Here is a 27,777-nt window from a genome sequence, read left to right on the forward strand (position 1 = left end):
TTAACATCTAGAAAATATAAAAGTGGTTACTAATTATTTATTATAATATTTTATATGTGTTGCAGGTCCATTACATATCACTGAACGTGGCTGATATTGATATTAGTGGTAATTTAGTTAATTAGGTATATTATTGTTCATATTCACTTCTTATGTATATCTAGTGGAATCTCTCTCTCTCTCTCTTTCTGTAATTGATTATTTTATAATCACTTAATGCTTACTTTTCCAATCATTTACAATGTATATATTTATAAATCTTTTGTGAACCACATGTTTAATGTAAATTGGTAAATGGTGAATTATGTGTTATTATGAACTCTTGATATAAAGATTATTTATTAATGATGAGATGAAGATTTAATAAAGTGAGGAGTGCTTGAGGCTACCGTATAAAAATATGGTTGTTGCATCAAATATCGTGATAGCTTTAAAAAATAAAATTATTGAAAAGAATGAATTTTGTGTCTTAATTTTTAATATAGAATGATATTATTTAAGAAGTTGTTATCTATTACTAGTTTTATTTTAAATTACTAAATATTTATTAAGTTATGCTATAATGATTTACTTATAATATTTTTAACTTTTATAGTAATAATTATTCAATTATAGATACTTCCAACTTTAATATTGGTAAATATTATATAGTTATAAGAAAGAAATAAATTTAAATTAATATTTTTATTTCTAACTTTAATGTCAGTGAATAAACTAATAAAAAAAGTTTATTTTTAATATATATACATATTTTTTTTTATTTTTTTTATATAGTTATAAAAGAAAAATAAATAAAAATAATATAAATTTAAATTAATATTTTTATTTATAACTTTAGCATTGATGAATAAATCAAATAAATTTTTTTAATTATATATATATATATTAATATTATTTTTTGAGGGCTGGACCTAAGTGATTCAGCTGGTCATACGCCTAAACCACTAACCCGGCACTCCTGCTAACAATGAACAGGTGAATTATAATTCACAGCTACTGTAGCTGTGAGTTAATGCAAAGAGGAGAAGAAGAGACTTACCTGGAGACGAAGCCGAATGCACTGGTGTGCTGATTGATCGGATGCTTTATCCTCTGTGTTGTTTGTCCCCGTGTTGTCCGTTCGTCCCTGGCACCTTTCCTTGTTCCTCCTGTGTTTTCGTTCTTCTTCCTCAGTTCACTCTGTGTTATGCTTGTGACCCCGTCTCTGGTTTGCGTTCTTTCCCCTGCCTGGTTTCTTCTTTGTTCTATGTCCCTGTGTTTGTGTTTCTCCCCTCTGTTTTTTTTTCCAGCTCCCCCTTGTGTTTATGGTCTCTTCTCTTCGTGTCTTTAGTCCAGTCCCCTGCTCGTTCGTCTCCCTTTTTTTTTTTCTCCGTCTTCCTCTGTATATATTTTTTTTGCTCTCTGATTTTTTTTGCCCTGTTTTCTTCCCTGGTTCTCCTTTTCTTTCGGTTCGTGCTCTGCCCCTGTGTTATTCGTTCTTCCCCCTCTCCCCTGGTTCGTGGCCTTCTCTGGCCTTTATGAAGCCAGAGAATGGCCTCTGTTTGTGCGTCCGTTCTCCAGAAATGGGGCACGTTCGCTTCTATCTTTGAGAAGAGTCAGGATTGTTGGCCTTGATATCCCGAGAGGGGGTTGTGTGCAGCTGTAGATTCTCTGCATAACAGGTCCCTGGGATGAGGTATAAGGCGATAAGCAGTGGTTCAAAACGGCGACGTTTGCATCTGGAAATGACTATTTTCAACTTGGCCCCTAAACTTATGAAATTTATCAATTGGGTCCCTGGTTTCATTAATTAAACTAATTCCAAGCTCACTTAAGTTCCCAAACTTATCAATTCTTCAATTAAGCTTTTTAATTTGATTAATGAAACTACTTTTAAGTTTAATTAAGTCCTCAAACTTTCAATTATGTTGCTTTAGCAGAAATTTTAATTTATTCTTCATTTATTTTATTTTTTTCACATATATTTTTTTGCTTTGATAAAAATAAGATAAAATAAAAATAATTAAAATATAGGTTACAACAATGATAATGCCTTGTATTTAGGTTATAGTGAGATAAAATTTTGTATTGAGCTCTGCATAGAAAAAATTCTGTTGAAATTTTATAAAATTTGTTAAAACATATGGTTAGTCCGATGTAAAAATAATATGAAAGATGACATATTTGATATTGTTCAAGACCAGAAATTATAGAATGAAAAATCTAGTGTGATTACCGTTGCTTCAAATTCATTCTTTGATGCTTATTTAATAATGCTTACACCAAGCACCCAAGGCATTGGCCCAGCGGTGGTAGGCGTCTTGCGCCTTCCGCTGCTATGGGTTCGAGCCTTGGAGTTGCATGCTTGTCAGCCCCGCGCTGCCTTTCCTGCCTGCTGGGTTTGCAGGGTGTTCAGTAGGCCGTGAGGATTAGTCGTGGTGCGCGTAAGCTGGCCCGAACACCCCACGTTAATCAAAAAACAAAAAAAAATAATGCTTACACCAAGTACAATAAAGTTGATAATCATTTCATACGAGAAAAAATAATTAATAAAGATATTTTGGTTTGCCATATTTCCATAGAAGATCAACAGCTAGTTGGTGTCTTTATAAGGGACAAACATCGCCGCACTTCACACTTTTGCGTTCCAAATTAAAGGTGTTTGATCTCCCTATTAATTGATGGGGTGTTATTGTATCTGTTTCTGCACCTATATAGTATCTTGATGCTGACTCTCCTCAACAACCAAGTGAAAAATCTGCTTTAATTATCCAAAAAAATATACAGTTCAATCGTGTAAATCTATACAGTTAGCTCTCTATATTCAATATTTTATCTCCTTGGATTACTCCCATTTATTTTGATCAATATAACATTACATTTCATGCTGGCGAAACCTCTTTTTTAATCTATCTTTCACAGTATTTACCCTCATGCCTCGTCCTGTGAACTGAGAAACACGACGACAATTGCTTGGTTGGGATTGGGAGTGGAAATATTGGAAATAGCATCAGGATAAGTTTCATGTAATTGGGCTAAACATTATTTAAATAATGGCCATTTAACATTACACTGTCGAGCTTGCCGGGATAATAAATAATAAGCTTAAAAGCTGATGGGACAAAACCTAACCAGGGATGCAATGCAACAGAGACAATAACACTAGCTTCTTGGTTTCTGCTATATCTGAGATCATTTGGAGCATTCACTGCATGTGCTTGTCTACTCTTAATTAGGTCCAGAAAGAGAAAGGTACACTGCAAGACACAAAGCAAGCAAAACCGTAAGCTGAGAGGATTCTCCTTGTTTTGCAGGGGAAAAAAAAGGTTTACGCGCTGGAGAGCTAGGATCTCCCTGTTCTGTGGACTGTAGTTTTCTTGACCGTTGACTCTTTCTTGAGGTGGATCCCATCTTCTCCTATCTGACAACTTTTTTTTTTGGTAGATGGTTTCCTTTTGCGAATTTGATTAACTTCATGCGTTTTAGGATTGTGTTTGAGAGAGAGAAAACTATGGTTATACACCAGCGCTTATGGTGTGTTTGGTATGATAGATAGAATGAGAGGGGTGAAACTATTCTTTAATGATCTGATGTATGAAATGTATAAATCATCCTTTCACACCAAGAATCCTTCATAACAAATATCAACCTTGCCTCTCATGTACAAGGCAACAATCTCTACCCATTGATCAACAAGTATGAAATGTATTTTAAAAAATCTCCACCCACGAGGATTATCCCTAGAAAAAATAGGCAGTTCTACCCTTGGCAATATTGTCCTACTGCCTTGTTGAATTCCTAGAACATCTCCTCTATTGCTACTATGGTGAAAGGAGTTGTTTCCTTCCACAGTGGCTCCTTCCTTCTTTCCTTCCATGCATACCATCCAAATTAGCCTTGAAGGAATTCAAAGTTGACAGCATTGTGTCCCATTGTAATTTCAGTTGTTCCACCTTCTTGCACAATTCATCTCCTTGCACCTTTATTTCTATTCGGATCTCCTAGCTATATTTTCGTTGATACATTTATTGAGCTCTTTTAGAGCTCTTAGTCTGTTATTGTCTACCATGGTGGGTTAAAAGTGTTCATGTGGATCTTCTTTGAGTTTGAACCCAAATTATGAAGGAAGGCCTTGACAATGGAATTGATAGAAAAGAAAGATTGAGAGATAGGTAAGTAGAGAGAAGAAGCTCTGCAATTTTTTCAGAAAAGGAATTCTCATCAATTACTTGCTTAGCACATTTTCTACATCATATATTTATACTAGCACAACTGTATTTAATCTTTGTTAGAAACTAACCTATCTCTAATTAATTCTTAACAGAATCAACTAACTATTACACATAAATGGATTATTATTTCTCCTCTTGTTAAATGCTTGAAGACTGTTGCTGCTACCATTGCTAATGTTGATCCTTAGCCGCTACTATTGCTTTCTTCTTGCTTATGTAACGAAGTTTTTTATAGTAAGTATTTGTTATTGAAAATCATAAACGTATTGAGAGCGGATAATGTTAATTATAGGAATTCTGCACCAATTTTGCATAGCAGATAGGAGAATGTAAACTTCTCCAGGTGGAGCTAATTTCCGTCAATCAATCATCAGAAATTTAAGCGGCATAAGAAGTACAAAGGTGTCGTATTGGAGCAATGGATTTCAATCATAGTTGAGAGAGATAGCTTGGACTTCTTGTTCAATTCGAAGAGAACAAAAGAGACAATAATTTTCATTCCTGTGGACGATAGATAAATTTTAATACAACGAATCCAAGAATTAATCAAATTCAAATCATTTGTCCTCTTTGATAAACACAGATTAAAAGATTTTTTCTCCCAGATTTCAGATTAAACAAGACAGTACTGGTGGTAGTAGGGAATGGACATCTCATTTTCCTGAACATATTGGTTGATGGGACCCCTAATATGTATGGACTCGGCTAGAATGATCATGCAGATGCCAAAAGAGCAAAAACGTTTCTGCTAGTTTCTAATTCTGCAGTTGTGGAGCCAAAAGCACATGCATATTGAACATGCTACCAGTCAAACAAGCAAGTCTACAAATCCCCAACATGTTTCTTTCAAGGGAAAGAGCAAAATAATGATCAAAGGAAGCAAAAGACAGGAATCCTCTGGTGGCCCTACATTATTAATCCCACAACTTCAGAACGAACAAAAAAAAAAAAAACCCTTCCCCCGGGCACCGTTTCATCATTTGAGGCAAGAAAGGCATTGATGACCCACGAACAAGTACTGTTTTCGTCATATTACAAAGATCCATTATTGAGACTTCAATCATCTGCAAAACATAAGTATCCTGTTATATGAAGACAAATAATAATAATAATAATAAGGTACAAGAAGCTAGAGTAACACAAATTAAATTCGTTTACTATATTATTGAGATGATATAATTATTACCAGAAGTGCGAGGTCTTGAACTGGATGCAAGATCAAGCCAAGAGTCTGCGTCCTTCGGTTCCCACTCATCAAAGAAATGGTGCAATGGCTTCAGGGTTTCAGTTTCTTTCTCCAACTTGATTGACCTTGTTGCTGATGACTTGATAATATCAGTGCCCAAAACAAAACAGTGCTGCCCTGGTTGTTGCTGCTCTTCTTTAGAAGTATCAGCAAAGGTTTGAAACTGTGACAGTGAGAAACCTTTGTAGGAACTCATTGCCAATTGGTTATATGAATCTTGAAGGCCTCTTGCACTCCCTAAACCATTTGGAAAGAAAGCTCTCTCATCCACATCTTCCCTCATTCCATGATAATACCTTACAATTCATGCAAAAAAAAAAAAAAACTTAAGCCATCATGAAAACAGAGAAATCAAAATATGCATTAGATTTGTTTCCTGAACTTTTACACACCTGTGCTCTTTGTCAACTTGAGGAGAAGATCCAGACTCCAATAACAGGTTGTGAGGTGTGTTATTTAGAGGTGAAAAACCAGAATCGGGAGGTCCAGTAGATGAAGAATGAGGATAAAGGAAAGGGTTAAGGAAGGTTCCATGCGAAGGGTTTTGATGGGCATAAACTTCAGATTCCGCAGATGAAGGGTGAGAGAAAGAATAAGAGGAGCTGGAGGGTGAAATAGTGGGGTTAGAGAGGTTTCTGTTGATTGATGTTAAAGGAATTGTTGTTGCAGTTGCAGGAGTACTTGAAGTAGGTTCCACAGGCTTTCTTGAACGGCTTCTGCCTCTGTGCATGTGCCTTTCACAATATTTTGAGTCTGGATATGCTTCCTTTGAGCACCTCCATTTTTTTCCATCCGTTCTTCTGCACCTTCCTGGCTCTGGGTCTGCTTTTCTGCCAAAACCCGCCTGAAAACAACCCCACCCAACTGCAAAAACGCATGGTCCCAACTTTCTTTCTGAACGCTTGCTTTTTTTAAAAAGAAGAAGAAGAAGAAAAAAACATTCAAAGCAATAAGTACTGATCAACTTACTAGGTTGGTGAGGGAAGAGTCTTGATGCCAAAGAAGATCCCAAGCTTCTTTTGACAGAATAGAGGAGTTCTGGCGGGACAGGGACACCAGAGACCATGTATTTGTAAATGAGAGCTTGATGTTCAAGCTCTTGCCACTGAGTAGCAGTGAAAGGAAACCTATTTCTGGAAATTGTTGTATTCAACATATTTGAGTGAAAAATGATTCCCAAAAGAACCAATTAATAGGATTCGCAAGTTGATAATTATAGAGAGACTTTAGAGACAAAAGGAGGGGTTTTTTTTTTTTGTTCTAGCTGGGCTGGTAGTTTTTAAGGGTATTTTCTCAGTCAATTACTTGCAGAATCTTCTTCTGTGAATGAATAGAGAAACTAATGGCTGTGATACACTGATACATAATACTGCTGCCACCTCCTCTCTCCCTGTAGCACTGAGTGAGTCTGCTCTTATAATGACTGCACCTCTGTTGCTTCTGCTGCTACTGCTGTTCTTGTCCCTGACATCGTTGCATAAATCCATAAAAAAATGTACAAACAAAGTACTAAAATCTGAAAACAATTAAATATCGAGCTTTAGGGTTAGCCTTGTACGCATCTTCGGTTTTGCTTTCTCCATATTGTGGAGACATGGAAATGAGTGCCGCGTCCATAAGAGAAGGCATAACGCTTGTGTCATACATACACATCCTGAGACATACGAGAGATTTGAAGTATGCTAGCTAAGGCCAGACTTTAGTTATTGTACAGACCACTAGGTTGGTGGGTTTTTTCATTTTAATTTCCATTTTGTTTTTTTCACGAAGAAACCTTAAAGAAAGTATGTGTGGATACATACGAGCATGTGATTGTGCTGTTTAACTTTTTTGCTCATCAATTACATGTTTATGCACTATTCAGCTCCAAAGCATGTGTCCCAATTAAAGTTCACCAGTATTTGCAACTCAGTTAACTAGCAAAGCCAACGATTGGTTTGGATCATAAATATAAATGAAGTTTAGTAAGTAGTTTCGTAAACTAAATGAATGTAATTATTTGGGTTGCAAAATAGCAGGGGCAGTGGGTGGTGGAGTGAAGATGCCGTAATATTGCAAGGGAGAAACTGTTGGATATAGGGAGGTCTGAACTTGTTTAGCAGAAAGCGAAGGACCCTTTTTTTCTCTTCCATAGGTGGAAGTGATTGGCGGCAGGTGGCAGGGAAGTGCACTGAGGAGGAGGAGGAGGAGGAGGAGCCGAGGTGGGGACAGTTTACTCTTCTGTACAGTACTGTTTCTCTGCCCCAAACACATGCCTGTCCTCCTTTATTTTGCCTCAACAACTCAGCTTTTCATTCATTTACCCAAGTTTTCCAGAATTAGTTTTTCTTTTAACACATCTCTTTCCATTTTGGCTACTCAGTCTTCCTTGTCTACCTTCACTGTGAAGCACATTTTTTGTAGGGTTGCCTGTAAGTAATTTGCAGTCTCGCAAATACAGGTGTAGTGACTGGGAGCCAGGCCTTACTTAGTATGTTACATCCCTGAAAAAAGCAGCATCTTTCTTCAATCTCACAGCACAGTCAAACAAACACCTCTATTCTATTCTACCAAAAAGACAAAAACCACTATTACTGTACTGTCATTTGAAATGTCCCACTTATAGTTTGGTTCCTCTTCGTCTTTCTATACAGTTTTTCAGTGGGTTAGAACCTAAATTATAATTCGAGGAAACTCACCATCTCGATCAATAATTAAAGATCGAGCAACACTAGTTCTTTCTTAAGAATGAGTTCCATGATAAAGTTCTCAATATGGCAGTCAAGCTACATGCTACACGTATGACTTCTCTTCTATCCCAACACCCACAATTCTTTATCAATTATTATGTTTTGGGCTCTTTTGGTTTTTTTTCCTCCCATCGTAGTCTTGTTAATTTGATCCCTCTGCTTTATCAGCCGATCAGATGCTCAATATAACGCCGTAAATGGAGTTGTTTATTGAAAACTAAAAAAATGGGGTTGCCTTGTGATGCTATAATGGCTGCATTTTTAACGTTTATCCGAGAACTGTATTTTATCTTACACTAATTGATCTTGTTCAAGACAGTTTGGCTAAGAGTGGATGGTGGGATGGAATTAAAATCAAAGCTTTAATTCTCTCTTGGATTTGCATCGGCGCGCCATTTACTTCATCAAATTAATGATATGGCTTTTGTTTTTTTAGATAAACTAGTTAACGATATAACTAGAGCTAGTTAGGTAGATCTCTCATTGCTAGTAATAAATTCTGATATTGACATCTTTATTGTTTTATCCTTTTGACGGAATGAGAAGAGAAAACACAGGGAAAGTGTTCATGTTAATATATGCTTTAACTAGTAAAGTTACTTAAAGCTATTTAACTTGATTTTAGTTGATTAACTTATTTTAGAAAAAAATTAATTAATTATAGTTAGATTCAAAGGTGATTAAGATGAATAAATGTAAGGTTGAGATGTTTTAGTTCAATGTTCTAGAGTTATGTATGAAAAAATATAAACAAAGGAAAGAAGTGACAGTGTTTTATCTCTCTCTATTCGTGCTATCTAGTAGAAAATTGCAAACTAGTTTTAATCATTAAACTTGCATTTTGATGTTGTTTTAACCACATACAAGCTAATAATTTAGCCAACAGTAGTGGCAGCGGTATAAATAATGATATTAAAGCTTAGGTCAAAGAAAGATAAGTTCGAAGGTGAAATCAAGTAAAATAAGCTAATATACAAGAGATAGCCAAGGCAAACAACTTAAACTAGAGTTTTATCCAACCTTCTATGCATGCACGAGAAAATCACGAGAAAATTATGAATTTTAAAGTATAAAAATAAAAACTTTGTTCATTTTACTTGATTTATGAAAGGTGATGGAGACTGAATTTTAATAGCTTAAATCAATAGCCAACTTCTTCATAGTATAAGTTAGAGTTTTGAAGGATAGAAGTAGAAATGATGGAGCTTTTAGATTAATTCAAAGAGGGGTAGTTGATCCTATCTTTTCAAAAATCATGTGAGCCATTCAAGTAAAGCAAGCATGATAGATTTTAAAACAGGAATGTAAAGGAGATGTGAAGCTAGGGGTTGTGAAACTACAAGGTCTTATAAAAGAATTTTAAAAATTGAAATTAAAATTGAATGAGAATGAATCAGTTAAAGAGTTTTATGTTAGGTTGATAAAATTTATAAATCAAATGAGAATATCTAATGAAGAAATTCATGATAGAAAAATCATAGATAAAGTTCAAATGAGAAAAAAAAACTTGATATTATTGTTGCTATTGCTATTAAAGAAACTAAGAATTTATCTAAGTTAACCATTTAAGAATTGATGGGTACCTTGAAGTCATTTGATAAAAGACTAGTACAACAATCAAAAAAATATGTAAAGACTTACTTATATCAATAAAAATTAAGAGAAAGAATCTTTAAATGATGGAAAAAAAATTTTGAGTCATGTAAAAGAGGTTGATAAACTAGTAAAGGAAAAGCTAGAAGTGAAAGTTTCAGGGGGAGAGATGGATTTAATTTTGCAAATAGAGAAAACTTTGACAGTAAACTAACCAAAAACAATTTTTTATAAAGTTGTTTTCATTATAATAAGCCAAGATATTTTGTTAGAGTGTGTTGTTAGAAAGGAAGAACTTGGTGTTTCAATTGTAAATAATTTGGTCATATGTCAAAAGATTGTAAAATGAAAGAGAAGTGATAAGCAAGTTATTCAAAAGAGAAAAGAGATAAAAGAAGTTTGTTTTATACATGTTACAGTGCATTCAAAAATAAAAATGATCAATAGTTTATTAATAACATATGCAACAATCATATGAAAGCATATAAAAGCCTTTTTAGCAATCTAGACACTAATATCAAGTCTTGAGTGAAGATTGACAATAGTGATTTGATTAAAAAAAATGGTTTGGGGAATTGAAGTTCAAATAAAAAAAGAAAAATAGGTGATATGTGAAGTTTTGCATGTTCCATAAGGTGATTAGAATCTATTAAATGTTAGATAACTTATTAAGCATATGTATGCATTATATTTTAAAGATTATTATTGCATTATTTATGATAAAACATGTGTCAACACAAGAACTAGCACGAGTTAACATGGTGAATAGGTATCATCCCCTCAACTTAAAGTATATAAATAGTGTGACAATGAACATGAAATGAGAAGGTGACTCATAGCTTTAGCATAGAAGGCTTGATCATTTTAACTCCACCAACTTTAAGTTACTTTAGTAGAAAACTATAGTGCAGGGACTTTTGTTTAATGAAGAGAAAGAGTATTTGTGAAGGTTATGCACTTAGAAGACATCATTGATAACCTTTTTCTAAATGAGTAGTGTAGAGAGCCAAAGAAAAGCTTAAATTGATGCATACAGATATGTGTAGTCCTATGCAAACACTTTCAAATTCACTAAATGTGTATCTTATCCTCTTCATTGATGATTACAGTAAAATGACTTGGGTGTACTTTTTTAGGTAGAAATATAAAGTTTTTGATATATTCAAGAAGTCTAAAGCACTTGTTGAAAAACAAAGTGGTTGTAAGATAAAATGTCTAAAAATGATTGTGGAAAAGAGTATACATTAGGTAAGTTTGACAAGTTTTATATAAAAAAAACAGATAAATAAAGATAACTGACAGTTAGTTATATTCTATAACAAAAATGGGATATCCAAGAGGAAAAATTAAATAGTAATGAAAATGATCAAAAATTAAATAGTGATAAAAATGACCAAATCTATGTTATTTTAGAAGGGTTTTTTACTAACATTTTGGGCTAAAACTATAAATACAATAATTTATTTAATTAATAGATGTCCAATAAAAGCCTTAAACAATTAAACATTATATGAAGCTAGGAGTGTAAGGAGGCCTTTGGTATATTATCTAAAAGTGTTTGGTTGCATACGTTATGCTTAGATTAAATGGAGAAAAGGCATAGGTTAGAATAAACTAGTGTTAAATACATCTTTCTTGGCAATGACTCTAAGTTAAATGGATATACGTTATATAACCCAAAAACAAAGAAAGTTCTTGTTTGCAAATATGTGTTGTTTAATGAAAAATTGTCCCAAGTTAAATTTATTTATTTATTTATTTTAACAATAAATTAGTAATTTTATTATGTAACAAAAATATTAAAATATCTATTTATCCCAATTTAACATGGTAATGCAAATTAAATCTAATGAAAAGATTATTTTATACCTTACTGTGTTATTTCTTTTCTTGTACCATGGAGGGAAAAGATGCATTACACTATAGCAATCTATAATACAATAAGTCTTGTTTCACAATACATCACTAATGCCTCTTAGTTTATATATATATATAGTTTGAGAAGTTTTTTTTTTACTTTTATGCATGAGTTTTTTGGAATGATAAATATTTTTCTTAGTTATTTTTATTTCTTCATTTTTAGTTAAGGAATTTTATTTTGTTTTCTATTTTATTTTTATTTTTCAATATTACTAGGGTTTTCTAGTTTATATATATATATATATATATATATATATAGAAAGAAAGAGAGACACACACACACATCATATAAGAATTGTAATAGCATTTTAGGAAGTGAGATATATATTAATAAAAAAAAATTTCATAGTCATGGTGTTATTGGTAGTAACACTCGATAATCATTTGCTTTTAGCTATATTAGTTTGTTTCAGAGCCACTAATACTTAGTAATTTTGGTTTTGTTATGTGTTATCGAATCATTATGATTTGATTCATGAAAGGATGTATACTATATATAGCTCAAAGACTTTTAGTGGTTAGTTGTTGTATGATATTATTAAAAATTTTGATGGTAAGATCCATGATGGGATGATCTATACTCAAAAAATGTTCATGGTAAATGTTGATTTCTTATGAGATCTAAATTTGAAGATAAGTTCCTTCTAACCTGATATAGACTAATGTAAGAAAGTTTTTAGGAACATAAATATTTTTTCTATTTATTTTTATTTTTTCTTTTCAATTTAGAAATTTTATTTATTCTATATTATTATTCTTTTCTAGTTTTCATATTTGAAGAGAATAATTTTTCTATTTTATTTTTCCTAATTCAATGTTACTAGGTTTTCCTTTTAATTTTTTCTATATATATAAATAGTTGTAATAGTTTTGTTACAAGTGAAATATGAATGAATAAAATTAAAAGTTTTCTCACAATTATGATATTCTTAGTATTTAAAAGTTTTAATTTATAGTAGATCTCTTTATTTTTTTTTATTTTTTATTTCTTTTTTGGTTTTTGGATGTATTAGATCTTATGAATGATAAGAAAAGGATGCATAAAGAAGAAGAATAGAGAAGGAGGTCCAAGATGTGATGAATCTGAGAATTCTAGCAAAACAGCCTATAAATAGGCTAAGCTACAAAGATGCAAAATTTATCTAAAACTAAACTACAGAGAGCTTATGAAAAAAATGAAGAGGTAGACAAATATTTTGAGAAAGTGAGACTGAGAGCATTTGCTACCGTGGATGGATGTTGTTTAGCTGATAAATGTCAATTGTTTTTGTATCAATGCGTGCATTATTTGAGCTTCTAGGCTTTCATTTTTAAACTTTCTCTATGTCATAACAGTTTTTTGGCTTCTTCATCATTATATACTTAATCAAAAACTCGTATTTTTTTAATAGAATCTTATGCAATGTCAGAAGATTTTGAGAGTGAAAGCATGAAGTATGGTATCTCACTCTGTGATGATCCACGTAACCATGTTTGTGCATGATGTCCTTAATTTATCCAACATTTACAATTAATATATATATATATATATATATATATATATATATATATCTGTGTGTGTATGTGTTCTAGGAGGTTCAACATGTCCAAATTTATAATAGGCTTAAAAGATATTATTTTCTTTTAGTTTTATTATTTTCTCATTTAATTTTAAATTCTTAAGCCTTAATTTTAAATTTCATGTTTATTCTCCTATCTAATTAGAGATTTTAATTATTTTTTTCATGTAAAGGTTGGTTTTTGACCTAAGAATTGTAATTCTCTTTCAAGGGATAAAATGTTACCAAGATAAATATTTAGTAATAAAATAATGATTAGGGGTTTTTTATGTTAAGACTATTTTATAAAGTTTTGTTATTTTTGTTGTTTGATTCCTTTATCTACTTAGATTAAGTTGCATAGAAAATGCAATGAGATGGAATTTCTTTCATATTCTTTTGAATCAAAATTTTGACAATATGTATGCAAATGATTCCTTTGAACTCAAATAAACGGTATGAACATCTAATAACAAACTCATTATTGTTGTAACTTATTGCTACGCAATTGTATTTGATGAGTGTTATTTTTCATACTAAAATTTTATTTGTTTTTAAATTTTAAAAATATTTTTGAAAAAATTTAAAATTAATTTTTTTTAATTCAAATTAATATTTTTTTATGTTTTTAAATTATTTTAATGTGCTGGTGTCAAAAATAATTTTTTTAAAATAAAAAAATTAATTTGATATATTTTCAAGTAAAAAAACACTTTAAAAAATAACCACAATCATACTTCAAAACATACTAAAAAACTATTATCACCTAAAACGTTAATATTAATCCATCTATCTTTGATAACATAAGATTGCATAGCACTATTAATGTAAATTATATTATGAGACTATAACTAACAGTATAAGATGTTAAATAAAATTAATTTTTTAATATAAAAGTTATTAAGTTATTAGTTTAAATTTTATTATTTTTATTTATTTAATAAAAATTAAATATAAAATAATATGAATATTTATAAATTTTAAGTTTAAAATTTTTTATTTAAGAATATGTATTATAAAAGAATATAAATTATATATGGGACTAGATCTAGTAATTTAAATTATGAAATTAAATTATTCTACAATTCCTCAAACCTTAATTATTTCAATTCTGTGTGCTTCCTGTAATTGCTTCAAAGATTATAATCCTTAACCATCTTGCTGCCAGTCTCTTCAAATTCAAAAATTTCTATGAATTCATAGTTGCATACACGACTCTCTTCAACATCTTCTTTATTGCTTTGTATTGTGCGAATGCTCCAAGTTTCTCAAAGGATTTTTTTCATAATATGCCAAAGAAAATGACAATGATGAGAATTCGGAAACTCTTCTTTAACTGCATCTTGAATAGCTGGACATAGTTTAGTAATAATTGCTCTTGGAGCATGAACTGACATACGTTGCAATCATGGCACCAAACCAAATGTACAATGTCCTTGTCTTCCTTTGAAAGTAAGTCACATCCAAGTAACACTGTGTGTTTATTTATGATCATGACTAATTTTTTTTATTTATATAAAGTGTTCAGATTAATTTGTGCATGATTAATCCTTATCGCTTACTGAATATTATAATTAATCTTTTTTTATTTATATAGAGTATTCAAACTAATTTGTGCACGACTAATCCCTGCAATTTATTGAATATCCTGTAAATTTAGTAGTCATATAAGATATTTCAGGAGTGATAAACATGCGTGTCAAGACTCGAACCTAGATCTAATGGGAAGAGATAAACCCTTTCAACTATTGGGTGAAATACTCATCATCATGATTAACTCTTGAAAATGCAGCAAATGGCATGTCGTACCTGTTAATTGAGTATGTTGTGTCAAAAATAGATGACATCAACGCATGACTCATAGGCTGCAATAGACCCAAATTACATTCTTTAATCGACCGTCATCATCCATATCAGACAAATGTAAGAATTGTTAGTGCCTAGCTTCATCATTTATCTCTTCAACTGTTAATGGACTTTTATATCTGCTTTATCCATGTCTTCTCTTGATGTGGGAATTCATCTTAATTACAAGGATAAAATCGTGCCTTCCGTGGGCTAAGAGCATGATTATGTTCGAAAAGACCAGATAAAGTGAATTTTCCATTGCTGTCGACGATTGTGACATTAATCCTAGCCTTTGAAACATTGTTTAACCGATGGTGCTGTAGACACCCTTTTCCCTTCTCTGGTTCATGCATGAGAATAATTCTTTCGCTTTCCATCATCCTTGTTTTTAGTACCTTCTTTCTTAGCATACTCCACGTAAAAGTGATAAAACTTTATGGGTTTTGGGGAGTGAAATAGTACGGTAATGTTGTTATTTTTTAATTTTTTTGAAAAAATATTAAAATAATATTTTTTATTTTTTAAAATTTATTTTTAAAATTAACACATCAAAATATAAAAAAACATTCAAATAAACTAACTTAAAGCAAAAAACAAATAAATTAAATTTTAATTAAAAACAAATTGAAACTTACTCTTAAATAATGTCTTCATCTTTAAAATTGAAACCATCCAAGTCTTTGAATCTTTTGCATCATTTGAATTTTATTCCACATAGCTTTATCATTAATCATTTCTTTATTTGATTCCATGTGATTAAAATTGATATATTGAGTGCTATCAAGATTTTGACTTATAAAAAATTAAAGAATCTTTAAAGGTTTAAAGGTTTTTATTTGTAATAAATTTTATTACCATTTGTTTTTTATTCATGATAATTGGTATCGAATTTCAATGATCATCAATGATTAGTTATGAGCTGTTATTAAAAATTAAGGTTGTAAAATTTATAATGGGGTAATTAACATAAAGGGTTAGGAATCAATAATAAGACAACTTATATAAAAATGTTGGAAACCCATAATAAAATGACTCACATATAAAAAAAAATCAAATCATTGAGTCGTCTTTATAGTTTCAATTGAAGAGATTCTACCTCATGAATAATTTAAACTTGAGAACAAGTTTTTTCCAACAAATGAAGATTAATGAAGGTTCCTTTTGGAAAATAAATATTTCCTTTAATTATTGTTATTTTTTCTTTTTTAGTTTAGGAATTCTTCTTTCTCTTTTTATATTTATATTCAATATTATTATGTTTTTTCTATTTTTCTATTTGAATGGAATAGTTTTCTTATTCAGTATTAATAGAGTTCTTTAGTTTTTTTGTATAAATGGTTATAATAGGCTTTTGATAAATAACTTAGATGAATAAAAATTAAGTATTTTAAGAGTTTCTCAATAACTATAGTGTTCTTGATCTGTGAGAGTTTTGACTTATAACAAAATTTATTATCTTTCATTGCCAACAAAATCATCTAAGGACTACTATATCAAGCCAATTAGAATAATGAAATCTTAAAAGCCTAACAAATTACAAAAAAATAAAGATAAGAATAAAAAAATGATATAAAGAGGCCAAGTATAGAGTGATAAATACTTAAAGTGTAAAAAATAAAAAATAATATTTTTCCCAAAAAAAGTGTAAAAAAAAGGAAAAACTAAAAAAAATATTACAAAAAATGAAGATAAGAAAAAAATGGTGATAAATAGACCAAGTGTAAAATGATAAAAATATCAAGTATAAAGAGAGAAAAAAAACATAAGAAAATTTTTTTCTCTAAAAAAAACTTGAAAATTACAATTTTCCCACCATTGTAGTAAAACAAAATTGGAAAAATTTATAATTATATCATTTTTACAATATCATTTCCTTTTAGTACATGTATGCATTTGTTTTCCTTTGATTTTCCAATAGACCTTGGATTATAAAGCATAAGTTAGTTTAATTTTGCCCATACAATCCTTATGAGTTGTTAAAGAAATCCATCTTGACTAGTTTTCTCCCAATTTTATTTTACTTTTATTTTTATGTTATCAATAGAAGAAGGGTTCTAAAAAAAAAAGACTGGGCTCAAAATTACAAGTATAGAGGCCTAATTAAGCCCTACTAGTCCCAATCAATGACTGATATCATATAACAATACCCAACCCAATAACAATCACACCAATTAAGAGATAAGCTAAACCAATTTCATGGAGAAGCGTGGATACCAAGCTATGTTTTATTAAACAATTTATAGATACACTAACTGCCAATTAAATTTAATGTTCCTTATTCTAATTAATTGCATTTTATGTGTTTTAAAATAAACCTGATCTAATTAGGTTAACTACCAAGTTCAAGATTTATAATTTATGCAAAGAAGGTCGAAGTGAGGTTTTCACTGGAGATTGCTATAGTGAAAACCCCATATATTTTAGTATATTGTACTAGCTAACAAATCCACCAGTGTTACACTACGAGTTAAATAATTTTTTTTTCATCTAAAAAAATATACAGATCAATTTAATAATATTGTTTTTTAATCCATTTTTAATTAATTAAATGATTATAATTTTTTTATTTGATAACAAAAAATATAATTTTATTATCAGCATAGTAATAGCATTGAAAAATATAATCTAGTATATTAAAGAACATAATATAATCTATTAGAGCATAGGTAGCCATTTTTTAATGAATCACTGCCCACAAATCCTCTCTCACCACTCCCAAAAGTCTGAACAAAACATCAATTAAATGCATTTGTAATCCTATTTGAAGACTACTTACAATGAACTAGCCTTTGCTTGAAAGGGAAAAAAAAAATTATACCACAATTAGTTTCTTCATCGATTTCTCCCTAATTATAAAAAGAAAAAAACACCAAAAGAAGATTTGAAAGCAAATTAAACATTTAAAGGGTTGAGTTCCCTTTCATGCTAAAGCGATGTTCCTTTAGAAAAGTTAAAGAGTCTTATCCCTGTTTATCATTTTCCATATTCATGTATATGATTTTCCTATAATCACCACAGCCATCATAAGACATGGAATTTTTCTTAATGCTCACTCTTTCATTTGCTATAGTGTCTTGTATTAATTTAGTGTATTCTTGAGTTAGACATGATGACATGTAGTTTTCATAGAAACGTTTACGAGACCATACAATGGCTACTAAAAGCAAAAGGCCTAATTGCCTATTATGGTGAGTTTGTACTATCATCTTATAAAGAATTCTTAATCTTTTAAAGAATTCTCAGTACATATTATGTTGACTTTCAGTGGTCCTATGTATTTTAATCTTCATAGTTGCCATTTCTTTTCTAGATTAAGGTAAATTATAGCTATAAACATCATTTTACCTCTTGAAAAAATTGATTGGTAATTTAGAATCCAACCCAAAATGTAGAAAGTTAATACCTACCAGCGTAGAAGAAGAGGGCACAATAAAGAGTTGTCACAATTAGCAATGGTATAGATGCAGTAACAACCCTAAATTTTTCTGTAAAAGATAGATCGCAACACCATTAAAAAAAATAATATGAACAATATAAAAGGTTGAGAAAAAAAAAAAGAAGGAGCATTTTCATAACGAAATGATAAAAATAGAATAAAAAAACATTGATTGTTATGAGAAATGATGCAAACCTCCGTATAAACATAAAATTGAAAATAGTAAGATCTCGATGAGTAATGGAAATTAAGATAAAAAAATTTGATAAATAATGCATAATGGAGGGGATGATCTCTATAAAATGAATTCTAATTTAGAATTCATAACGACAGCAAAACCAATAATGCGTTTTGATTAATAAAATAATAAGAAAAATAATAAAATATTTCAAAAATATAAGTGAGATAATAAAGAATAAACTATAAGAAATGATAGTGTAGAGAAAAAGACAGGATCGAAGGTGCAAACACCAATTAAAAATCATTGACGTTACATTGAAACGATAATAAGCCTGGTAAATAAATAAAAGTGAGAATTTTAAAATAAATATATTTCAAAATAATAAAATAGTCCTAAGGGTTTGAAGGATAATTTATATGATTTATGTGTGGATTGAACAAAAAAACTTGGATTATTGATGAAAAGTCATGAACTAACCAATTTTACACTAAAGAGTAGAGCTTTCAATCCAACTGTCACATCAAGAAAAAAATTTATATGGAGTCCATTAATATGTTGTCCTACCTTGGTGTAAGATCTCAGCTGAATCGGAGTTTAATAAGGAATAATGATTTAAGTAGAAAATCGGATAGTTTATGTGAAAAATAAAATAAAATATATAAAGGTATAAATAAGGGACAAAATTGTAGTTAATGAAATAATTTCATTTAAAACAACAAAAAAGTCAACTAGTCTATATAAGAAAAAAAAAGTGAGAAACAAGATAGAAAATTCAGTTAGAAAGAAAAGTAAAGAATTTGGATGAGTCAACCTATAAGAGATAATACGCTCAGCCAGTTACATCTCTAACATCAACTATTAGATTATTCTTAGTTATTGATATATTGTTCTTCTCACCGGTCTCTATCATATGATCAAAGAGATTTTGCAACATCATTTTCTATTTGGTGTTGGAATTGTGTTGGTATTAGAATTTATGGAAGGTATAGTGGTAAAATGTATTCTTGTTGTTAATATTGCTATATATAAATTGTGTAATTTTTGTATGACGAGAAGAATGATTATGGTGTAAGAATATAAAAAAATATTGTTATATGAACTTGTTGAATGATTAAAAGGTTAATTTGTATAGATTGTGTGGATGTGAATGGGGTGGAACCATTATTAAAAGATATATTAACTAAATATTTTTTTTATCCGACCTTAATTTTAATTATAGTTTTAATTTTACATTTAATTTATAAAATAAATTTTAATTAAAAATAATTTTTATAAAAATAATTTTTTCTAACCACAACTATAAAAAATATCATAATACTAAATACAAATTATTTCACAAATTAGTTGATCAAGTTTTGGTGTCGATTGGCTAAAGTCAAGTGAGGCTCATTTCACATCGGACATGCAAGCAATCGAGAGAATATAATGTGAAAATGGGAATCCATCGAAAAATTCATAAAATAAACATCAAATTTGTTAGGGAAAAATTAAAAATAAATAAATAAATAAATAGTTCATGTCAAAGGGAGAGTGCTCAATTAATTATTTGCAAATAGCCGCTCCTTGGTCCTCCTGGAAAACCAGGAACCAATGAAATCCCAAACCCGCTAAACACAGTTATTTCAGCTCAGTTTTGCTCAACCCTCATCGAGGAGATCAAGTTGTGCAGATCAGCTAGCTAGGGTCTGCAGGTTGATGAAGTCTCTTACCAGAAAGCACCCTTTTCATCAGTGCATAAAGCAAGCAACTTCCCTGTCAAAATATGGCCAGACAAATTACCATTCTTCATCTATAAACAATAATTCTTAGCCATTTTTACTGCATTTTTACCGTCTTTTAAAAATTAGAAGCGGAAGAGTACATAATTATGTAATAAAATTACCAATTATTTTCCGACTCATTAGTTACACGGTATTGAACTCTATACCCTAGCTAGCTAGCTAGCTAGCATTGTCCTTTCACCGTTAATGCAGAGAAGCTCATGCCAAGTAGTGAGCAGTGAGCACTGTCTTCTACTATCCTGGGTGGATATAAGACCTAGCATGAGGTGAATTCTTCCAGCCACTCAAAATTTACGTGGATACGTTTAGTACAGCAAGACTTTAATGGATGCTATCTGGGCTTTTTAGCTGTCATGTTGTCTTGTTAGAACTCGCTCTTTCCTTCCCATGTGCTTGCTATTTATTGGACCACAAGTTGATGATTTCCTAATCACCTCTTCCTTCAACTAAAGTACTTCAGTCAGAAGCTGCTTTTTATTGTTATCCACAAAAATTAGTTGATTAATTAAACTAGTAAACATGAACTGTTCAATTTATTATTATAGGAATTTATTTAAAAAAATTCAAGAAAAACATATTTAAAATTATTAACATGTAATTTTACATTTCTTAAATTTATAATCAAATTAAAACTCGCATGTATACTAAAAGATTTAAATACAAACATGGCATATATACTAATTACATAATATATCTATATTTGAATTAAAATAAAAATATTTTTATGATTGTTGAAATACTTTAAAATAATAAATTTTTTATTCTTGTTAAGGATGAATTTTTAATAAAATTACTAGTATTGATTATCCATCATAAAAACAAAATTAAAACCTTAACCAACAAAAAATAACCAAATTCATGCTAGTGTCCATATTCAAGTATACATGTGTGGGTTAAACTCAAACCATTTTATTTAAGTTTATTTATGCCTATCTAACTTTCAAATAAATAAATTGTCAGATATTTTTGTATTTTTTATGTGAAATAGAAAGTTTTGAGTTTCACAATAAACATCATAACTAAGAGTTTTTAAGATTTATTTTTTATTTATCCATAATTTATTTTAATTATATTAATTTTTTATGTTAAAGAACATATATTAAAAAATAATTTTGAATAAAATTTTGATCCAAAAAAATAGACCTACTTTAAATTTTATATCAAATATACCAATTAACCATCTTCTATTAAAACAAATCCCAACATATTTGTCCAATCATCAAGGAGAATATTCAACTCTATACATATCATCACAATATTAGCTTTGCAACACTCTAGCCAAAGAATGACTGTATCATACATGTCATTATATATATAATTGACAATTGTTATCTGAGTATAAATTTATTTTTTAGACACATTCCTTTAATTTTTAGCAATGCCTTGTTAGAATTGTATTTTCGTTGAGACAATGGTCTAAATCAGGTTTTTCCAAATGCTTAATTCTTCATACCTCTGATATTGTTCGATGAGTAATTGAGTAGCCAACAAACAAAAAGAATAAAAGAATAAACCTTTTGAATTGATTAGAATACTATTATTATTAATTAACAAAAAGAAAATTCTTGTTGTTTTGCATAAGCACGAACGGGACTCCCCAGCACAAATTAAAAGCGTGGTCCTTGCATGTCCAATTTGCACCATTCCCAGGTTGGCAGTTGTGTACAAGTTCTATATAAACTAACAAAACACCCAGAAAACACACTCAAAATACAATAACCAATAGCATTTTGGTGAAAATGCATCTCTTTGTCTGTCTCTTTGCTCTCCTATTTTCTTCCTCCTCCCAGGCAGCTGATTTCTGTGTTGCAAAACTAAAGGGTGCAGGAAATCCTGCAGGTTATGCCTGCAGAATGCCCTCAAAGGTCACAGTCGATGATTTTGTGTATACTGGCCTTGGCGTTGCTGGTAACACTACCAACATTATCAGTGCTGCCGTGACCCCAGCTTTTGTACAGCAATTTCCCGGTGTAAATGGGCTTGGTCTATCCATGGCTCGACTAGACCTAGCACCAGCTGGTGTTATCCCAATGCACACTCACCCTGGTGCATCCGAATTATTATTTGTTGTGCGAGGTAAGATCACTGCTGGATTCATCTCCAGCTTGGCCAACACTGTCTACGTAAAGACTCTTAAGAAGGGTGATGTTATGGTGTTTCCACGAGGGCTGCTTCACTTTCAAATAAATGATGGTGAGATAAATGCAGTCGCTGTTGTTAGCTTCAGTGACCCTGATCCTGGCCTTCAAATCACTGATTTTGCGTTCTTTGCCAATAACTTGTCCTCGGAGTTGTTGGAGAAATCCACTTTTCTTGATGATGCTCAGGTTAAAAAGCTCAAGAAAGTTCTTGGTGGAACTGGCTAGGCTAGCTTACTAAACTGTTTCATCCATTTCTTCATGTGTTTTAACTAGACTAAGTAACGTAGTTGTGTTCTCATCAATTGTTTTTAATTTATTGCAATTTTGTTTCGTTTTAAATTTGAAAGCTCCATTAATTCATCTAGTGTATACAATGTTTCGCATAGCCAAAATTTATAGCACAAGAATCTAGTTTCTATTTTATATTACGGGGTTGCTTATACTTTTTAAACTAATTATGATTGGTAACTAATAAACTCAATTCGTTATTTATAAATTATATTAATTTTTTTATTAAAAATACTGGATAATTAAAAGCACCACAATATTGCTTTTAGCTATGATGAATATTGGAGAGTGACTCCACTATTTACATGAACAGTGAAAATATTTTTCACCAATCATGTAAATAATGGTGCATGTATTTATTATTATAACCAGATCAGGTTTAGTCCAAAGCTAAATACATTAAACTAGGTCCGACTCAGTAACCAAAAAAAAAAAAATTTAATTTTGTTTCATTAATGATGTGATATTTGCAGAATTTGACCATAATTCTAATTTTATTCCTGATTATAATTTACCTAATATTGTTGCGCACTTAAGAAATCAAGGGAACTGTAGTTCTTGTCGGATATATTTTGTATGTGATGGAATTGTAGGTAGTTTAAATGAAAAATAAAAAATATTTTATATAAAGTACTATTTATTTCATGATGTAATAAAAATAGTTAAATCTATAATATTTAAATTAAAAACTATTAATATATATATATATATATAATTATTTTATAACCTTAATTTTAAAAGCATTTTTAATCAAACACATTAAATTATTTTTTTCAACTTTAATTTCAACCATAATTTTAACCAAACATACATAAATGTCAAATAAATCTCAACTAAAAATACTTTTTATAAAAATAATTTTTTTTCAAATCACGATCATAAATGCTACCATAATATCAAACAATAAAAGTTATTTTTTAAAGTGATTTTTGTTTAAAAATATATTAAAATAATATTTTTATTATTCTTTAAAACTTATTTTTAATATTAACATATCAAAAAAATTCAAGAAAACGTAAAAATTAAAAAATTAAAACTAGATAATGTTAAGCTTATAAATTAAAAGATTATCATTAAAATCTTATTACTTTGACATCAATAATTTGAATAAAAAAAAGCAAGATAATAAGTCAACCCCTACGTAGAACAATCCTTGAAAGAAGTTAGGCAATGCTAGGCCACTGGATAATGATAAGCTTATCCTCTCCTTTTTTTTATGACTTGAAACGACTATGCAATTGAAAAAGCATTGTAGAGATAAGGTATAGTAGGGCAATCAATTCAGATAACAATTTCTAATGGTTATTGTTGAGTAAAAAATATGATGTCATGTAGATCACCAGGAGGCATGGATAACCCTAATGCAGTTTGGTAGGTCTATTGAGGGGATATTTCGAAATGTAAGTTGCCCATTCTTATGAAAATATTGAAATGTTTTTTAGATATAAGTTATTTTTATTTTTTTAGGTTTTTAAATTATTTTTAATATTTTGATATTAAAAATAAAAAAATTATTTAAATGCATTTCTAAAAAAACATTTTAAAAATAACTTTTATTACACTCTCAACAAATACTTATTATAGAAGTTGTGTGAATATTTAATATTAAGTTCTACTCGTATAGAGAATAGATGAAGGAATTTTTTATGTATGTTCTAATAAGTTATATGAATGTTATATAAAAAGGACTTGATATTTTCAATTTTACTTATATATTGTGAGGGATATGATATTTAGTTAGTACAAGTTCCTTTACATTACTCAATATTATTGGGATGAATTATCTAAATTAGTAATGCGATAGTTTGAGCTATCTTAACATATAACAGATTATGTTGATATTGAAAAGGAATTGCACGATATTAGTTACTAAGGTAAGCACGAAGAGAATATGTTGATAATTCATGCATCTTACCTTGATTTCTAGGATGTTAGGAGAGATCATGTTTTTGAGGATTGATAACGAACGATTAATATAAATATATACATGATGTTATATATGTCCATTATATGTCATTTCATTACATCGAACTGGTTGTGTTTTCCGAGACATACACGTAACCCAATGCATTATACCCTTAGTATCCAAGACAAAATCGATTAGTATGCATATTATTTTATATTTATTAAATACAAGAATAATTTTATTGTGGATTATGGCTATTAATTTGTTTTTAATATATATATATATATATATTAATTACTTGATACAGGAAGCTCGGAAAGTAGTAACAACTATTTGGAAAGGTGTTAATGAGATGGGACATATTGTAGTCAATACCATGCTCAATTTATATTGTGGCAAACTTCAAGAGTTTCTTAGGTCTGTCCACGAGCATTCAGGTTCATCCATGAATAATTTAGATCCATTCACGAGTTGAGGTGATATGGGTCCTTCTCAAGCCTACATCAATATTATAGACCCAATTTTGAATTTAACATATTGGTATATGTTATGATAATTATGAATAAATATATAATTAATTTAATTTTTAATAAAATATTATATTGTCTTAATTGTTAGTATATATTTGTTATTTACAATTGAATATGTTATGTATTGTTCATGTGAATTGTGTTTTAATAGTGAAGAACTGGTTATTAATAATTATATAATTTTTGTTTTAGGGTATTGATGGAAAAATAGATTGCTGCTAGTAGCTGTGAAATGTGAGTCGTAAATGTTAATTACGACTCTCTCAACCATACTATATCCTTAATTATTATTTTTTATGTTAGTTTACAAATTAATTTTTTAAAATATGCTAACTTACCGAAACACGGTGGAAACTGGGGTCAAGGACTTTGTGTCCAGGCTTGTAGCTTCATGTGCATCTTTGTTTATGCTTTGCAATTTCAGGAGTGTGAGTCCTTCTACAATGGGGGTGTTGCCTGGGTTACGTGGACATCCCAAGCCCAGTCTGCAGATTAGTGCACTGCGGCCTAGTTGGGTCAATTAGGATTTTTAAAAGTCATGCCACCCATCGTCGGTTTAGTATAGCAGTGGCCAATATAATGTGCCTGTCTGGACCCAAAAGAGCTCGGGTCTTGGATGCATGAATGGAGAGGATTTGGTCTTTGGGCTCTTTCTCCGTATCGTGGGCTTGACGGTGAGGAATGCAAATCCTAGGCCCAATTAGTGGGGCACGGATCTTGAGCCGAATAATGTGATGCTGATCTTGGGCTCGTCAATATTTTTTCTTTTAATTTGTTGAGGAGGTTGATGTTCTTATGATTTTTCCTATGTTTAACCAATATTAATTCTTTACGTATAACAGTGCAGTAGGCCTAAAAATAGAGAAAAAGTTCTTATAATTTGTTGTTTACAAATAGAAATAGATGATTCCTACAAAACAATTTCCTCGTTTTTCAATGACAATTAAAGAGTTAAATAATTAAAATGCTCTATTATTTAGACTTATTATGCCCTTTTACTCTATTTTCTTTGCTTAATATGTTACACATTAACCAAAACTAGCGTGAGATATGTAGCATTCAATCAAGTAGCCACACTTTTTTTTTTAATTGAAAGTTTAATACGTGGCAGCCTGATTGAATGACTTCTTATCTAATACTAACCATAATTAATACGAATCATGATTAATCAAATGACATAATAAATTAGAAGGATATAGCAAAGTGAAGTGACATTGTAAATTTAAAAGCTTGTTTGGAAATATAATAATGGTTATTTTTTAAAATATTTTTTATTAAAAAATATATTAAAATAATATTTTTTATTTTTCAAAAATAATTTTTAACATCAATTTCAGAAACATAAAAATAATAATTTAAAAGTTCATTGTCATGGCAATACAAAAGTGTCTATAAAAAAAACAGTTCATTGCTTTGATTATGTTTAAAAGCTCGACTGCTAATACTAATCCGATTAAAAAATTCCAATGATAAAAAAATAAATTAATTAAAAATATTAATAACTTAAAAAGAAAATAAATACTAACTCAAGCCCTTCTAAATTAGCTTGTAGAATCTATACAATAATTGTGATATAGAAATAATTTTATTAAAAATTAATCAAATAAAATTATAAATCTCAATTATTAAAAAAATAAAATACAGCCTAGTTTTAGAAGATATTATGTTAAAGTAACCAGATGCTATCTTTAAAAAGCGAAAGAATCTCTTGTATAGAGTCCGGCACTAAAAAAAATACAAGTAAATTATATACCACAATTACTTTCAAACACGGCATATTTTTGGTGGGTAATAGTCAAGTAGAGTAGAGAGATCTACGAAGTTGTCATTTTAGATTAACTTTCTGATTTAATTTGAGATTAGATGCTATTATAATATAATCTTGAAAAAATATAATGATACGAAGTAAAAAGGAGAAAACATATATTTTTAATTGAAAATATAATTTTTTATTCACGCATTTCTTTTTTACTTTAATGAAAACATATTTTTTTTAAATAAAAAGCATGATTTAAGCAAAAACTTATTAGGATCATAAAAGCATGTTTGAATTAAAAAATAAACAATAGATTATTTTATAATTAAAAAAATAAATTTGAGAAAATTAAATAATTTTTTAAAATAATAATAAAAATAGATAATATCAATAAGCAAATTATTTAAAAAAAAATCTACAAATCAAGCTAATACATAATTATCCATAAAACAATCAATAATATTATCATAAAAAATATTAATTTTGTTTGAAACAATGACATGATTTTTTTTCTTAGCAACATGTTTTTTGAATAAAAGGCAATGATAATTAAAATAAAAATTTGTTAAAAATTCAATCAAGTATAAAAACTATAACTCTTCAATCTAAATCCTATTTCCTTGTTAATACATGTTCTTCTTGTTTTAACAAAAACATTTTTGTAAATTTAAAA

General features: G+C 29.6%; 2 protein-coding genes across 2 annotated transcripts; one reads left to right on the forward strand and one right to left on the reverse strand.

The window, feature by feature from the left end:
* Positions 1-4,969: 4,969 nt before the first annotated feature.
* LOC105133418 (growth-regulating factor 5-like) lies at positions 4,970-7,026 on the reverse strand. The gene is made up of 4 exons (XM_011037415.1): positions 6,427-7,026; positions 5,850-6,321; positions 5,398-5,753; positions 4,970-5,275 (listed from the first exon to the last, which is right to left on the reverse strand). Exons 1-4 carry the CDS (start codon positions 6,611-6,613, stop codon positions 5,268-5,270), a joined length of 1,023 nt encoding a protein of 340 aa, XP_011035717.1. The 5' UTR covers positions 6,614-7,026; the 3' UTR covers positions 4,970-5,267.
* A 15,144-nt stretch (positions 7,027-22,170) lies between these two features.
* LOC105133419 (auxin-binding protein ABP19a-like) lies at positions 22,171-23,049 on the forward strand. Its single transcript, XM_011037417.1, has one exon. The coding sequence runs from the start codon at positions 22,223-22,225 to the stop codon at positions 22,847-22,849; it is 627 nt and encodes a 208-aa protein (XP_011035719.1). The 5' UTR covers positions 22,171-22,222; the 3' UTR covers positions 22,850-23,049.
* The last annotated feature ends 4,728 nt before the right edge of the window (positions 23,050-27,777 follow it).

The sequence above is a fragment of the Populus euphratica genome, unplaced genomic scaffold (genome assembly GCF_000495115.2).
Source record: "Populus euphratica unplaced genomic scaffold, PopEup_1.0 scaffold33.1, whole genome shotgun sequence".
NCBI classification, from domain to species: domain Eukaryota; kingdom Viridiplantae; phylum Streptophyta; class Magnoliopsida; order Malpighiales; family Salicaceae; genus Populus; species Populus euphratica.

Coding starts and splice junctions, on each gene's coding strand:
- LOC105133418 (XM_011037415.1), bottom strand. CDS start 6,613: ATGTTGAATACAACAATTTCCAGAAATAGGTTTCCTTTCACTGCTACT. Junction 6,322..6,426: donor ACTCTTCCCTCACCAACCTA/GTAAGTTGATCA, acceptor GCGTTTTTGCAG/TTGGGTGGGGTTGTTTTCAG. Junction 5,754..5,849: donor CAAGTTGACAAAGAGCACAG/GTGTGTAAAAGT, acceptor ATGAATTGTAAG/GTATTATCATGGAATGAGGG.
- LOC105133419 (XM_011037417.1), top strand. CDS start 22,223: ATGCATCTCTTTGTCTGTCTCTTTGCTCTCCTATTTTCTTCCTCCTCC.